This window comes from Prionailurus bengalensis, chromosome A1, assembly GCF_016509475.1.
Source record: "Prionailurus bengalensis isolate Pbe53 chromosome A1, Fcat_Pben_1.1_paternal_pri, whole genome shotgun sequence".
Lineage (NCBI taxonomy): Eukaryota > Metazoa > Chordata > Mammalia > Carnivora > Felidae > Prionailurus > Prionailurus bengalensis.
In genome coordinates, this window is record NC_057343.1 from 142,953,733 (window position 1) to 142,970,404 (window position 16,672).

General features: G+C 36.7%; 1 protein-coding gene and 1 pseudogene across 3 annotated transcripts in view; both read right to left on the minus strand.

Moving 5' to 3' along the window:
- AP3B1 (adaptor related protein complex 3 subunit beta 1) overlaps positions 1 to 16,672 on the minus strand; it is a 262,894-nt gene that overhangs the window by 201,087 nt on the left and 45,135 nt on the right. For all 3 annotated transcript variants that reach the window (XM_043592664.1, XM_043592657.1, XM_043592673.1), the window contains exon 3: positions 13,936 to 14,010. In XM_043592664.1, the coding sequence (XP_043448599.1) occupies positions 13,936 to 14,010 (75 nt within the window). The remainder of the gene's footprint in view (positions 1 to 13,935; positions 14,011 to 16,672) is intronic.
- LOC122490138 lies at positions 1,225 to 2,297 on the minus strand (annotated as a pseudogene).

Genomic DNA, 16,672 nt, shown 5'->3' on the forward strand with positions numbered 1-16,672 from the left:
CTGGGATCATAACCTCGAGCCCCATATTGGGTAGAGAGTAAAAAGTAAAATCTTAAAAAAAAAAAAAGGAGAAGGGCTTTACAGTAACTATTATAAATATGCTCCATATGCCCAAGAAGACAGACAAAAATATGACTATGTTGAGGAGAGAATCACAAGATATAGAAGTGATCCAATGAAACATCTAGAGATGAAAAATGTAACAGCTGATTTGATAAATACAGTGGAAGAGATAAACAAGTTAGACACAACAAAAGGTAAGGTCAGTTAAGTATACAGCAATAAAAACTATCAAAATGAAGCACAGAGAGAAAATACTGGGAAAAAACTGACGATATTATCAGTGACCAGTAGGACAACATCAATTAGTCTGTATGTGTACCAGAAATGCCAAAAGGAGAGAGAAGAGAGAAAATATATTTGTGATAAACTAATGGCTGAAATTTTAAGAAAACTATAACCCACAAATATAAGATGCTCAACAAACCTGAAGCAGAATAAACATGAAAAAAAATATGTCAAGGCATATCGCAGTAAAATTGAAAACCAGTGCTAGAGAGAAAATCTCAAAACCAAGAAGAGATAAGAAAGACACATTGTACACAATGAAACAGAGATTAACAATGACAGTAAACTTGCAGGACAGAAAACAATGAAATATTTTTTTAATGTTTATTTATTTTTGAGAGAGACAGAGAGCAAACAGGGGAGGAACATAGAGAGAAAGAGAAAGAGAAAGAGAAAGAGAAAGAGAGAGAGAGAGAGAGAGAGAGAGAGAGAGAGAGAGAGAGAATCCAAAGCAGGCTCCAGGCTCCGAGCTGTCAGCACAGAGCCTGACACAGGGCTCAAACCACAAACCGTTGAGATCATGAACTGAGCTAAAGTCGGACACCATAACTGACTGAGCCACCCAAGCACCCTGAAATACTTTTTAAATCCTGAACAAAGAAGACTGTAAACCTAGAACTGTAAATTTTACTAGGCAAAAATATTTTCAAATTGTAAACAAAATACAGACTTTTTAAAACAAAAGCTGAAAGAATTCATTATCAACAAAACAAAAGAGATGTTAAAGAAAGTCCTCTAGTCATAAGGAAAACAATACCAAATAGGATATTTGGACCTATACAAAGGAATGAAGAGGGCCATAAATGGGAAATATGAGAGAACACATGAAAGACTTTGGGGGAGAGAGGCAGCTCATTTTTATTTTTTATTTTTAATTAAAAAAATTTGTATTTACTTAGGAGCATTCAGAATGTCAACAAAGTAGCTGCAACTTTTTTTTTTGTTTGCAATTACAGGGTGGTATTCAGTTAACAAAACAATTATTTCGTATAAGCTGCATCAGAGACAAATGAAGATGAAAAACAACTATCCCCGTATAAAATTAATTTATGCTGTGCACTAACAAGGGCCTGCTTTAAATGTCCACACCAATTTACAACCCCCATACTGTACCATATAAGGCTGGTGGCTACTGAAAACACCACCAGGACAGGACTATCTAAAGACACATTCGGTAGTGTGTTCACTATACAAAAAACGACACTGTACAGTTTAAAAGCAAGTCTTACACAGCCTTACATTTCAGTTTTTTTCTTTAAAAGGAGTGAGTTGTATAAAGGGGTTTAAATGCTTTACAGACAAAAAACAAAAAACTGCGCTAGAACCAACATACTCATCTTCACCATCTTCTTCATCTCCCTCCTCTTCCTCATCCTCTTCATCTTCCTCATCTTCCTTCTCTTCTTTGTTTTTCTTAGCCTTGACGACTCCTGTTTTTGCTTTATCAGGCTTTCCTTTAACTCAGTATGCAGGAATATCCTTTTCATATTTTTTCATCAGCTTATTAGCAGCCTTCAAGTCATCTGCAGCAGTGTTAGTCCACATCTCTCCCAGTTTCCCTCAACATCACCAATGGATAGGCTGGGATGTTTGGAATGTTCTCCTTTGATTTCTGGGCGATTATCAGAACAAAACAAGAAAAAGGCCGAAGGAGGCCTCTTGGGTGCACCGGCATCCTTGAACTTCTTTTAGGAGGGATATCAGTTTTCACTTCTCTTCCATAACGGACGTTTCTGCCTTTGCCATGTCTTCAAACTTTCCTTTCTCCTTAGCAGACGTGGTCTACCATCTCTCTGAGCACTTCTTAGAAAACTCTGAGAAGTTGCCTGCAGCAACTGGGTGCTGCTTCTGGCACTCCTCTCGGTAACTTTGCACAAAGAATACATATGACGACATTTTGCCTCTTGGCTTCATAGGATCTCCTTTGAGACAGCTCATTTTTAAAACTCTTTAATAGATAAGTAAACTGGTAATTCTGGAATAAAATTGTACCAGAACAATCTCCCACAGAAAACTTAAAAAAAAAAAAAAAAAGAAAAAAAAAAAAAGGACATATTACAAAAGCACTGTGGCCCCTGGTGGTGAAACAGCAGCAGAGTGTGGTTAGGAGTATATACTCAAAGGTGACAAGAGAAGAGAGTAAATTCCCCATTCCCTTGGCTTTCTGATGAGGCCAAGCGAATACTGGATGAAGTGCAAGTGGAGGCACTGATGTACAAACCACTGTCTCTGGCCAAAGGTGCCAAAATATTGAACCTACAAAAATCATGGCCACTGAAGAAAATAGGGGAATCCCAGAAGGGAAAGGGCTGGAGATGGGCTCCTCAAATAGTCTCTACCCACATCTCTGACTAACTCCTGAACCATGCAAGCAGAGAATAGACTCAAAGTAGTTCAGCAGAAGACAAAAAATATGACATGAGACTGACTGAAGCTGCTGCTTAAGAAATAGAATTTACAATTTGAACTCGTCAAGGTAAGCACCTTCAAAATACCACCTGTGATGTAAAAATAAAAGAATACACAGCTTGTGAGTTCAATCCCCATGTCCAGCTCTGTACTGACAGCTCAGAGCCTGGAGCCCCTTCAGATTCTCTGTCTGTCTGTCTGTCTGTCTCTCTCTCTGCCCCTCCCCCACTCACACTCTGTCTCTCTCAAATAAATAAACTTTTAAAAATTAAAAAGAGGGGCGCCTGGGTGGCGCAGTAGGTTAAGCGTCCGACTTCAGCCAGGTCACGATCTCGCAGTCTGCGAGTTCGAGCCCCGCGTCAGGCTCTGGGCTGATGGCTCGGAGCCTGGAGCCTGTTTCCGATTCTGTGTCTCCCTCTCTCTCTGCCCCTCCCCCGTTCATGCTCTGTCTCTCTCTGTCCCAAAAATAAATAAACGTTGAAAAAAAAAAAAAAAAAAAGAATGAAATCTTGCCATCTGCAGTGACATGGGTGGAGCTACAGAGTATAATGCCAAGTGAAATAAATCAGTCAGAGAAAGACAAATACTCTACGATTTCACTCATATAGGGAATTTAAGAAACAAAACAAAAGATAAGAGAGAGAGAGAGACAAGACACAGACTCTTAATTATAGAGAACTGGTGGTTACCACAGAGGAAGTGGTTGGGGGGGATGGATTAAATAGGTGATGGGGATTGAGGAATGCATTGGTCATGGTGACCACACAGTAATGCATGCAAGTGTTGAATTATTATACTGTACACTGAAACTAAAAAAGAAGAGAGATAATCACCAAAATTTCCCTAATTTTGATCAAAGGCAGTAATTCATAGATGTAAGACATACAATAAACACCAGGCCAAATGAACACAAAGAAGCTCAAACCAAGACAACTCAGAGTTAAAGATGAAAAGCAAAACATGAAAGCATCATGAGAAAAATGACAAATTACATAAGTGGTATCAATTACCCAGTTAACAGGGATACTGCATAACGAATCAGAGGATCTTTGAAGCATCTTTAGAGTGCTAAAAGGAAAAAAAACAAACAAAAAAACCCCACAACAACCCATATAACCCAGAATTCTATGACCAGTGCAAGGATCCTTTAGGAAGAGAGGTAAAATGGAAACACTCTCAGAAAAGAGATTTCAGCAGCAGCAGATCTGCACCACAGCAAAAGCCAATGCAAAATTTTAAGGCAGGAAGATAATGATACTGATAGAAATGTGGATCTTTACAATACAAAGAGAACGCTGGAAATAAGTGACACTTTTTTCTGTTTTCTTCTCTTAATTTCTTTTTTTTTTTTTTTAATTTTTTTTTTTCAACGTTTATTTATTTTTGGGACAGAGAGAGACAGAGCATGAACCGGGGAGGGGCAGAGAGAGAGGGAGACACAGAATCGGAAACAGGCTCCAGGCTCCGAGCCATCAGCCCAGAGCCTGATGCGGGGCTCGAACTCGTGGACCGCGAGATCGTGACCTGGCTGAAGTCGGACGCTTAACCGACTGCGCCACCCAGGCGCCCCAGTCTTCTCTTAATTTCTTTATAAATCATGAAAATTTAAAGCAAAAATTGCACTGTCTTACGACGTTTTTAATCTGACACAAATAAAGCTAAACAAAAGACAGAAGGAATTGGATGTATACGGTTGCAAGATTTCTATATTTTAAGTGAAGAAATACAGTATTAAATAAAACTGACTGCATAAAGCTACGAATGAATACAGTAGGGTCGCCTGGGTGGCTCAATCGGTTAAGTGTACAACTCTTGATTTCGGCTCAGGTCAGGATCTCACGGTTCTCGGCTGAAGGCGCAGAGCCCTGCTTGGGATCCTCTCCCCTCCTCTCTCTTTGCCCCTCACAAGCTCTCTCTCTCTCTCACTCTGTCTCTTAAAATAAATAAATAAACTTTAAAAAATAAGAATAAATACAGTCAACAATTTAAAAAAAGTGCAAAGATAAACAGGTTAAAAATAAAAACAAGAAAAGTTTAAATGGGATTTCCTCCAAACCAAAGGGAAGAAAGGAAAAAAGAAAACAAAAAAGACAAATAGAAAATAAATAGTATAATAGTACACTCAAATCCAAACATACCAATAATTACATCAAGTGTTAAAATAATAAACAATCCAATTCAAAGGCACGGTTTGACAAAATGGATGGGGAAAAGATGGAACTATGTTCTGGCAATAAGAGATGCACAGGACATTCAAAGACACAGACAGGCTAAAAGCAAATAGTTGGAAAAAAGATATACCGGACAAAGGGATGAGAAGGCTGGAGTGGCAACATGAATAACAAATCAAATAGACTTTAAGACAAAAAGTGTCACCAGGGATAAAGAAGGACCTTTTTTAGGGTAAAAGGGTCAAGTCATTACGAAGACACGCAGAGTGAGGCGTGATGGGAGTGCCTTAAAATTTATGCAAGAAAATGACTAAATAAAGGGAGAAATGAACAATTTCAGAATCACGACTGGGAGATTTAAAATCCCCCTCCTAGCAATCAGTGGAACACTAGACAACAGGTCAGTAAAAATAATTTTAAAAATCTAAACACTAACGACCCACATTTAAGTAACACGGATAGAAATGTATATCCAACAATAGCAGAATATACATTCTCTACACCAACTGCACATGGTATGCACACCAAAATAAACTATGATGATCTATAATAACAAGTTCTCATAAATTTTAATAATGAAATAAAACTAAATATGCTTTAGGACTAAAATGGAAGAATGTTACAAAGCAATTAATAGTAAGATCATTCAGATAACCCTTCCACCCTCAAAATGAGGAAATTAAACAACATACTTCTAAAGAATCCATGAGTCAATAAAGAAATCATAAAGTAAAAATATTTTTAACTAAACAATGAAAATCTATAAAATTTAATTTGAAAAATGCAAATGAAACAATGTTTAGAAGAAAATACATAGTATTTTATATTAACCAAAAGTTTTGATCTGCGTTTCCAACTCAAGATATTAAAAAAAGAACCTCACCTTAACTATGTCTTTTGCAAATTCAGGTCCCAATTTCAAAATAATAAAACTATTTAGACTTTTTTTTACATGTAAATAATGCTTTCATTTTCTAAATGACCACTAAGTAACATAGAGATTTATTCCCTTTGTTTTTAAAAGGAAGCATGTTAAAAATAATTAGCTATTTTGACATTCTCTAGATGTTCGAGCAGCTCAATACTGTTAGAACTGTCCTGTTTATTTTTGTTTTCAAGAGGAAAAAAGTCAGCTTTCTTAGGTGACTTTTATACAGGTAAAGGACATTCATATATTTTAGTTTTCTTGTTTTTTCCCACTTCAAGAAAAACATAACCATGTTCATGTTCAAAGACTGACAAAGTAATTGTCAGTAAATTAATTTTTAATATTAAAAAGGAACCCCAAATTATGTATAAATCTGAAGTATAAAAGATAAATACAAAAGTCAATAATCATTTAAAAAATCAATGACATACAAAACAGAAAAAAGTAAATGGATAAAACTAAAAGCTGTTTTTCAAAAGGTCAATACAATTGATAAGCCTCTAATTTGATCAAGAAAAAGAGATGACAAAAACTACCAATTATCAGGAAGAGTAAATATCACTGCAGAGGGTACAGACATTAAAAAAATACTAAGGGAATATTTTTAACAATTTCATGTTACTAAACTGACAACCCGGATGAGATGGATAAATTTCTTGACTGACAAGTTACTAACAGAGATCCAAGAAGAAATAGAAAATCTAAATAGCCCTGTGTTGGGGATCCACCAAGACCATCTTCAGGTTGGATGACTGGCTAGAAGGGTTTATAGCACTCAGAAAAGTTGTCATACTCAGGGTTATGATTCATTACAGCAAAGGAATACATAGTAAGATCAGCAAAAGGAAAAAGGTACATGGGGTGAAGTCCAGAGGACACCAGGCACAAGCTTCCAAGAATCCTAACAGTGGAGTCACATAAGACCTGCTTAATCCCTTCAGCAACAATGTATGACAACATGTACAAAATGCCACCAACCAGGGAAACTTGACAAAGAAAGACTATCCAAAGTATTTATTAGGGATCAGTCATGTAGATCCTGTACAACTACACATATTGTCATCACTACGCAGGAGATCAGTAACTAAAGCTCCAGAACAGGAAAAGAAAATGTAGGTGTTTACCAAAAAGTGATAAAACACTTTTATCAGACAGAACAGTCCAACAGCTCAGTTTGACCAAGCCAGACAATGAGCAGTCATGAAAATATATCTTTTGGGGGAATGTACGGGGTTTGAGCAACCCAAGTCTGCTGAGTTAACTATTTCCCACAGTGGTTTATACCAAATAAACAATTTGAACTCATAATTTAAAACCTTCCTATAAAATAAACTCCAAGCACACTTGACTTCACACTAAGGATAAAATAATACCATATTAGGATAAAATAATTCTACACATACTCTTTGAGACAGCAAAGGAGAAATATATCCCAACTCATTTTACAAAGTCAGTATTAACCTGATTACCCTGATATCAAAACAAAAGCCACTGCAAGTAAAATACATATAGACGCAATAACATATAGACGCAAAATCCTTAATAAAAAGATGGCAAACCAATTCTAACAATATAAAGATTTAACACAAGACGGCCATGAGGGACCTACCCCAGGAATAAAAAGGTTTAACTAGTGAAAAATCAATCCTAGTCATTTACCACTATCAAGAGAATAGAGAAAAATCATATAATGTCAAAAGTTACAGAAAAAGCACTTGGAAAAATTCAAAACTCATTTGCCATAAAAACTTTCAGCAAACTATGGGTAGAAAGAACTTCCTCAACATGATTACAGACAGCTGCAAAAAAAACCTATAGCTAATATATTCAAAGATAAAAGGCACAGTGCTTTCTACATGAGAAACAAGGCAAAGATAACTATTCTCATCATTTTTATTCAATACTGTAATGTACGGTGTACTCAATGTAATATGACAAGAAGAAAAAAGAACAGAAAAGTAAAATTACATTTGTACATGATATGATCCTTTATGTAACAAAGCCTAAGAAATCTATAAAATAGCTATCAGAGCTAATAAGTGAATTTAGCAAAGACACAACACAAGATCAATATACAAAAATCAATTCTTTATGCTAGCAATAACCAATTGGGAAATGAAATTAAAAAGACAATGTTGTAGGGGCGCCTGGGTGGCGCAGTCGGTTAAGCGTCCGACTTCAGCCAGGTCACGATCTCGCGGTCCGTGAGTTCGAGCCCCGCATCGGGCTCTGGGCTGATGGCTTGGAGCCTGTTTCTGATTCTGTGTCTCCCTCTCTCTCTGCCCCTCCCGCGTTCATGCTCTGTCTCTCTCTGTCCCAAAAATAAATTAAAAACGTTGAAAAAAAATTAAAAAAAAAAAAAAGACAATGTTGTTTAAAATAGCCTTCAGGGGTGCCTGGGTGGCTCAGTCGGTTAAGCATCAAACTCTTGATTTGGGCTCAGGTCATGATCTCACAGTTCATGAGTTCAAGTGGCCCCCTCCCCCTGTATCAGGCTCAGCACTGACAGTGTAGAGCCTGCTTAGAATTCTTTCTCTCTCTCTCTCTCTCCTCTCTCTCTCTCTCTCCCCACACCTTCATCTCTCTCCACTCCTCCCTCACTCACACACTCTCTCTCAAAATGAATAAACTTAAAAACAAATTTTATATATTTTTTAGGTTTATTTATTTTGAGAGAGAGAGAGAGAAGGCACACGCACCAAAGGGGCAGAGAGGTGGGGGGGGGGGGGAGAGAGAGAATCACAAGCAGCCTCCACACCATCAACAGAGTCCGATGTGGGGCTGGAACTCACAAACCACGAGATCATGACATGGGCCAAAATCAAGAGTTGGACACTCAACCAACTGAGCCACCCAGGTGGCCCTCAAAATAAATGAACTTTAAAAAAATAAACAAAACAGCTTTCAAAACTACTAAAAAACAAATTTAAAATACATGCAAAACTTGAATACCAAAACTATAAAATACTGCAAAAGGAAATTAAAGAAGACCACATTTGTGGACTGGAAGACTTAATATGGTAAAGACAGCAATTTTCCCCAAATTTGATCTATCAATTCAATGCAAACAAAATCAGTCCTAACAGGCTTTTGAGGAAACTGACACGCTAATTTTAACACTTACATAAAAAGACAAAAGACCCAGACTAGCCAAAAAAAGGTTAAAAAAACAAAACCAGACTGGAGTGCTTACACTACCTGACTTCAAGACTTACAACGTGACTATCCAGTAAACAAGGCAGTGTGGTATGGCAAATAGATCAACGGAAAAGAAAGGAGTCCAGAAACATACTTGCACTTACATGATCAAGAATTTTTCACAGAAGTAGCAAGGCAATTCAAGGTGGAAAAGACAGAGTCTTCTTAAAAAGTGATACCAGAACAAATGAATACCCAGAAAAATCAATAAATAAATCTTGAACCTTACTTACCTCACATCACACACAAAGTCTAATTTGAAATGTGCTGTGCAAGAAAAAGTTAATAAAGCAGGCCAAAGAATGCTATCCTTAGAAAGTCTGCTTTCAAAGTTGGCACTGACTGGGATCCGGGAACTTGAATTTTAGGGGTATTCCCACAATTCCCTGATAAGGGTGGTTTACAAACAATATGGTTTATGCTCAACATTTGCTGTTTTTTAAAGGAGTTTGGAATTTTGGTACATGCTAGGCAGTTAATGCCTCCATGAACAGCCCCCCAGTAAAAGACTTGGGCACTGAATCACTAATGACCTCTCCTAGTGGACAACACCTCACACTTTTTGTCACAATTGATGCTGGAGGAATTGATTATCACTGGGAAAATCACTGGAGAAAGATACTTGGAAGCTTGCATCTGGTTTCCTCTTGACTTTACCACAAGCACCTCTTTCAGGGACTGATTTTATTATGTACCTTTCATTGTAATAAATCATAGCTATGAGTATGACTATATCCTAAGTCCTATGAGTCCTCCCAGTGAATCATCGAACCTATGGATCACAGACCTATGGACACTGGATCCAAACATGGATCATTGACCTAAATATAATAGCTGCAACTATTAAACTTTTAGAACACACCAGGAAAAATCTTTGACATTAGGTTAGACAAAGATCTCTTAAAAAGGTCACCAAAAACCATGAGGTACAACTGAGAAAAAAAACAGATAAAATGGACTTTATCAAAATCAAATGTTTGTTTTTTAAAAGATATTAAGAAAACAAAAAGGCAAGCCACAGACCAAGAGAAAATAAATAATAATAAATAACCATGTATCTGAGAGAAGACTAGAACCAGAATTCTTATGCTTTAATCATAAAACAAAAAAGATATGAACAGACATTTTAGAAGAGATATGACTAACCAATAAATCATAAAAAATGTTCAACGGCACTAAATATAGGAAAATGTAAGGGTGCCTGGGTGGCTCAGTCAGTTAAGTGTCTGACTTCAGATCAGGTCATAAGCTCACCGTTGAGTTCAAGACCCACATCGGGCGTTGCCAGCAAAGAACCCGCTTTAGATCCTCTGTTTCCCTCTCCCCCAGCCCCCCTCTCAAAAATAAATGAACATTTAAAGGAAAAAAAAAAGAAAATGCAAATACATACACAATGAAATACCATTATACAGCTACCAAACTGGCTAATGTTAGAGTCTAATAAGGTCAAGTGTTGGGACGGATGTGAACCAACTGGAACTCCCATACAATTGGTGGTGGGAATGCAAATGATACAGCCACTCTGGAAAACTCTATGACACTATTTCCTAAAAACTAAATATACAGGGGCTCCTGGGTGGTTCAGTTGGTTGAACATCTGGCTCTTGATTTTGGCTCAGGTTATGATGTCATGGTTTGTGGGTTCCAGCAACACAGGGCCTGCTTGGGATCCTCTCTCTCCCTCTCTGGGTACCGCTCCCCTGCTTGCTCTTGCACTCTCTCCCTCTCAAAATAAATTAATAAACTTAAAAGAAAATTAAATATACATTTCCCAGACAATGCAACTTATCTATCCCTAGGTAATTAGAAAAGAAAAAGTTAAAGAAAATTAAAATACAAGAAAAATTAAAAATTAAAATACATGACCACATACAGCATTTTATTCAGGTGTATTTCAAAAGGTAAAATTGAAAATTGTAAAAATATCAGATTACAGCAAAAAAGGAACAAAATGGGAATACATGAAATAGTACAGATGAATCTCAGATTTGAAGGTAAAAGGAGTCAAATTCAGGGCACCTGGGTGGCTCAGTCGATTAAGCATCCAACTTCGGCTCAGGTCAGGATCTCAAGGTTCGGGTTCAAGCCCTGCACCAGGTTCTTTGCTGACAGCTGAGAGCCTGAAGCCTGCTTCAGATTCTGATTCTCCCTCTGCCCCTCCCTCCCTCTCTCTCTCTCTCAAATATGAATGAATGAATGAATGAATGAATGAATGAATGAATGAATGAAACGTTTAAAAAATAAGGACTAAAACTCAAGAGACATGTACGGTTTAATTTATAAGAAATTCTGTACGGTTTAATTTATAAGAAATTCTAAAAATGACAAAACTCATAACCAAAAGCAGATCAGTGATTGCATGGCGACTCAAAATGGATCACAGCCCTATATATAAAAGTTAAATCTACAAACTGTTAGGAAAAAAGACAAATATAAATCTTCATGACCTTGGATTAAGCATCCATTTCTTAGATACGACACCCAAGGCATAAGGAAACAAAGAAAAAATAGAAGTGGGATTCATGAAAATTTACAATGTCTGTGCTTCAAAGGACACAATCAAGAAAATGAAAAGATAATCCACAGAATGGGAGAAAATATTTGCAAATTTGACAACAGATAAGAATCTAGTATTCAGAATATATAAAGAACTCTAACAATAAACAACAGAAAGAAAACCCAATTATAAAACGGTAAAAAGATCTGAACAGACATTTTTTCAAAGAAGATGCAGAACTGGCCAAGAGACAATCAACAGTTTTTTATTAGAGAAATGTGAATCCAAATTGCAAAAGCAGTAATGAGATTCCACTTCACACCCTTTAGGATAACTCTAATCTAAAAGACAGTGATTTTTTTTCAAAAAAGAAAAATTAGTATTGGTGGGGATGTGGAGAAATTATAACTCACATACAGTATTGGTGGAAATGTAAAATGATGCAGCGCTGTGCAAAAGAGTTTGGCAAGTCCTCAAAAAATCATACAGTAACCATATCACAGTAACCAGAAATATCACTCCAAGGTACACATACGAGAGAAGTGAACACATAGGTACACACACAAACTTGTACAAAGTGTTGTACTATTCATGATAGCTAAAAAGTGGAAACAACTGAAATGTCACTGGTGAATGAGTACACAAAATTCAGGATGTCCGTACAACGGAGTATTATTCAGCAATAAAGAGAAATGAGGTATTGATGTACACTACAACATGGGTGGACTTCGAAAACATTATGCGAAGTGAAAGAAGCCAGATACAAAAGTCACGCCCCGTACAACTTCATTTATATGAAATGCCCAAAAGAGGCAAATCCATAGAGATAGAAAGTAGATTCATAGTTGCCTAGGGCTGGGGGCACAAGGAGTGACTGCAGATGAAAGCAGGATTACTTTTTGAGGTGATAAAAATACAGAAGAAGGAAATGGCAGTGATGGTTGTACAATTTGGTAAATCACTGAATGGCCCACTTTAAAAGTTTATGGCATGTTAACTATATTTCAAAGAAAAATGACTTTTAAAAAGCAAAAATAATAACCATATATTTTTAGGCGATTTTAGCATTATTTAGAAGTAAAATGTATGATAACTTAGGAAAAGGTAGGAAGGAGAAAATGGAAATTTACTGTCATAAGGTTTTCAAAGTATATATGAAAGGTTATAATGTTGATTAAAAGTGAAAAAGTCCCTTATATCCTTAATTTCTATTTCTTATAATCTACCTATCTCTACCTAAAACATCTGCTCTGATGACACTTAGTCCTTGAAAATATTCTTCAGTGAAGACTGCTACTCCTACCAAACTTTCCAGACTCAAAAAGAGAACTAAGCATATTCCTCAAACTGTTGGCAACAGGCAAAGAAGAAGCATGTGTGCTGGCATTTTCATTCTCATGTATATATCACTACTTCCTACTGAGTAAACATGATCCTCCAATCACTACCTACATCAGTTGACAGTGAAATCCATGAGAGATGTGGTCATTAATTCTCTTCATTCCTACCTTCTATTGTTTTGAAATACAAGCCGTTTGCTCAGATCAATCTCTCATCCCCTTCACTGAACTCTTCATCCTACTCATCTTACTCAATGGCTTCTACATTGGCTCATATTTTTCTTTTGCACTCTACCAAAAGTCACGAGTCCATTTGACCCAACATTACCTTGGCCTCAAAGTGCTTTGAATTCCTGATTCAAACACCACGTGTAAACCTACACAGAGACAAGCACTCAAAGGCTCACACTACATCCTGCCTTCTGCTCACCTCCTACTGTACAGAGGCAGGGTATACCATGTTTCAAAAAGAGCCCTAGATTTGGAGTGATAATACTTGGGTTCAAACACTATCCTACTACTGAATGAACTTAGGTCTATTTCAATGGACATGTGCTATCTTTTTTTTTTAAGTTTATTTATTTATTTTGAGAGAGAGCATGAGTGGGGTAGGAACAAAGAGAGAAGGGAGGAGAATCCCAAGCAGGTTCTGCACTGTCAGCATGGTGTCTGATACAAGGCTCAAACTCACTAACCATGAGATCATGACCTGAGTCAAAACCAAGAGTTGGACGCTAACCCAGGGGCCCCTGGATATGTGCTATCCTAATATTAAGTCCCGAGAGCAGAACACCAACTCAACTGGCTTCTACGAATATGCAAGTTACCTTCATTCACCCAGGTGAATTAATTTCAATTTATTTTTCACATTCCCCATCCAAAAATCCAAATACTGTTTATTCTATTTAAGACTATGAACATTTTACTTAGAGCAAAAGAAATCTAGTGATACTTAAGGATCTTATGTCACATTTCAAAGTAACAAAAAGTATATGATTCTTTTACAACAGAAAGAATTATGAAAATTATGAATCAAAACAATACCTCAATATTTTTACTGGCCACATTCTTCACAACAGCAGGAAACAGTTCAGATGCACTTTTCCCTTTTGCAATCATCTGAAGAATAAAAGTGGAGTATTAGAGTTGAAATCTTTTATAAATTAGTCTTTTGAAAATAAAACATAAATTCTACATACATTAAATATTTAGAAAATTGAATCAGCAAATAAGCTATGGAATTCACAAGCTGAAGTCTTTTTGAATCATTTTACTTATCCCAATTATCTGTATCAAAGAACAAATAAAGTCTTGAGTATCAATATAAATATACAAATACACAGACACATTAAAGAAGAAATATATAGTAGTTCAAGACATACAATAAAACATTTACAATAGTTTTCTCTGGCTAATGAGGCTGTAAATACTTTAAAAATATTTGTACTGTTCTTTATTTTCCAAGCTCTTAAAGTTATACATTGGCAATGGGGGTGGCGGGGAATAAACGTTATTTTGGACAAACTATTTCCCCCTTGGCTTTCATTTCATAGGTTTCCCTATCTCCAACCATTACATTTCAAAGTTCTCTTCACCAAGTCCTCTCCTCTGCCCGCTAAGTTCTGTATATCACCATCTTTTCAGGCTACACTATTCTACAATCTCTGAAACTCGTAACATTTCATTCACCCTCATGACTTAACTCTCACACTATAGGGATCAATTCCCCAAACTCTAGCCCTAACTCTGGGTCCTAGTTACACTTCTGTAACTGGACATCATTAGATGTCTCCCTCATCTCAAACTTGCTAAAACCAAACTCATTTTTCATGATAAAATAGCATTCATGCTAGAACTTCCTATTTCCACCAATTTTCCCAGATACCAGAAACCACAGATTTATTCTGGTCTCTTCCCACATGTACAGAGTAACTAGGTCCTGTTGTGATTTCTTTGTACTATCACATTAATCCTTTCTCACTGTTACTATCCTAAAATAGGTCAATATCATCTCACAAAGGTCTTTTCCAACAGTCTCCTGCTCCTGTTCATAATGTACCACACTGACAGTTTCACATGCTTAAAACACTACTGTGTACCTGTCAGCCCCTCTCAAAGATTTCAAAAGCCCTTGGCTGCCTGAAAGTCCAAACTATTTCACTTAATATTAAATGCCCTCACAATTTACAACATCCCTCTTGAGCACAGCAACAATTATTGTTCTACACCAACACTATTATCAAAGTAAACTGACCTACTCACTACCAGAACATTCTCTGGCTACTCTATGCCTTATCACACCCCCAAGTCAATTCTTTTTACTTTCCACAATTCTCTAAAATTCTAATCATTCTCCCTCCCTAGAGCCACCCAAAAATACCTGGCCCACATTGCTGTCCAATTCTAATTTCCTCTAAAATTTTTAAACTCACACTCTTCATTTGTGCTGTTTTATTTCTATTTACTGTAGTTTTATGTCTACCTGTATCCCCATTTCCTTCACTCTCATTCTCGGAATATATCTTTATGTCGTTTAACAGTCTACACTTTGGTAGCTACAAAATAAAGTTTAACAACAGGATCATTTTCTGGAAAGGGATTCTTCATGAATTATACACCATATCTAAAAACTATCTTAAAAAAGATAGTTTTTATAAAATCATGACAAAAGTTTTATTATATACTATGTGATATTTTAAGCATTCAAATCCCAATTAGCATTTTTTCAATAAGATCTTTCTACATAACAGCTTAAAAACACTCCAATATAAGCTAATCCTTTCATATTCTGTTTCCTTACCTGTCACATTATGATTTGAATATTCTGTGAAACCTACTGCATATTACAGAAGGTTCACAAATAATGCAGCTAAAACATCTTTATTATGATTTTTACACCTCCCTCAGTTTCCTCACCTGTAAAATGAGGAGAGAGGGAACAAATGTTTTTGGGCCCATGCCTTCAGTTATTCAGTGAATACCTGAAGTTGAAGATCCTGTCCTATTACATCCTATTCCAAGGATTCCCTAACTGTTCTACAGGAGGTTATTCAAAAAGATGTTAATACATGAGGGAAGAAAAAAACCCTACAGTCAAGTTCATTCAACAAATGTTTGCTGAAAGGACACTACATGCCAAGGAGTACTGTAGGCCTTGGGGATACACCTTGCCCAGTGGAGCTTACCTTCTAATGGGGGCTAGGAACAATAAACAAATAAATACAATGTGTGAGATGGTAAAATAGAGTACTATGGAAAAAAATAAAGGACTGTATGAGAAATGGAAAGTGCCAGGGTGGCGGTGGTAGCTGCTCTTTTATGTTTTGTTTAGTGTTTTCATAGTATATATTTCCCATCCTTGTATTTTTAATCTATGTCTTTATATTAAAAATGGGTTTCTCCTACAGAACATACAGTTGCATCTTAACATTTTCATCCAATCTGACAATCTCTTTTAGTTGGTGACTTAAGATCACTCACATTTAATATAATTACTGGTGTCGTTAGATTCAGGTCTACAATTTTTTTTTAAGTTTATTTATATATTTTGAAAGAGACACAGCAAGTAGGGGAGGGGCAAAGAGAGAGGGGGGCAGAGGAGCCGAAGCAGGCTCCGTGCTAACAGCACAGGGCTCGATGCAGGGCTCAAACTCACAAACCGTGAGATGATGACCTGAGCCGAAGTCAGATACTCAACCAACTGAGCCACCCAGGTGCCCCCACGTCTACAGTTTTATTATCTGTTTTCTGCTTACTGTGTGTGTTTTGTTTGACCTCTGTC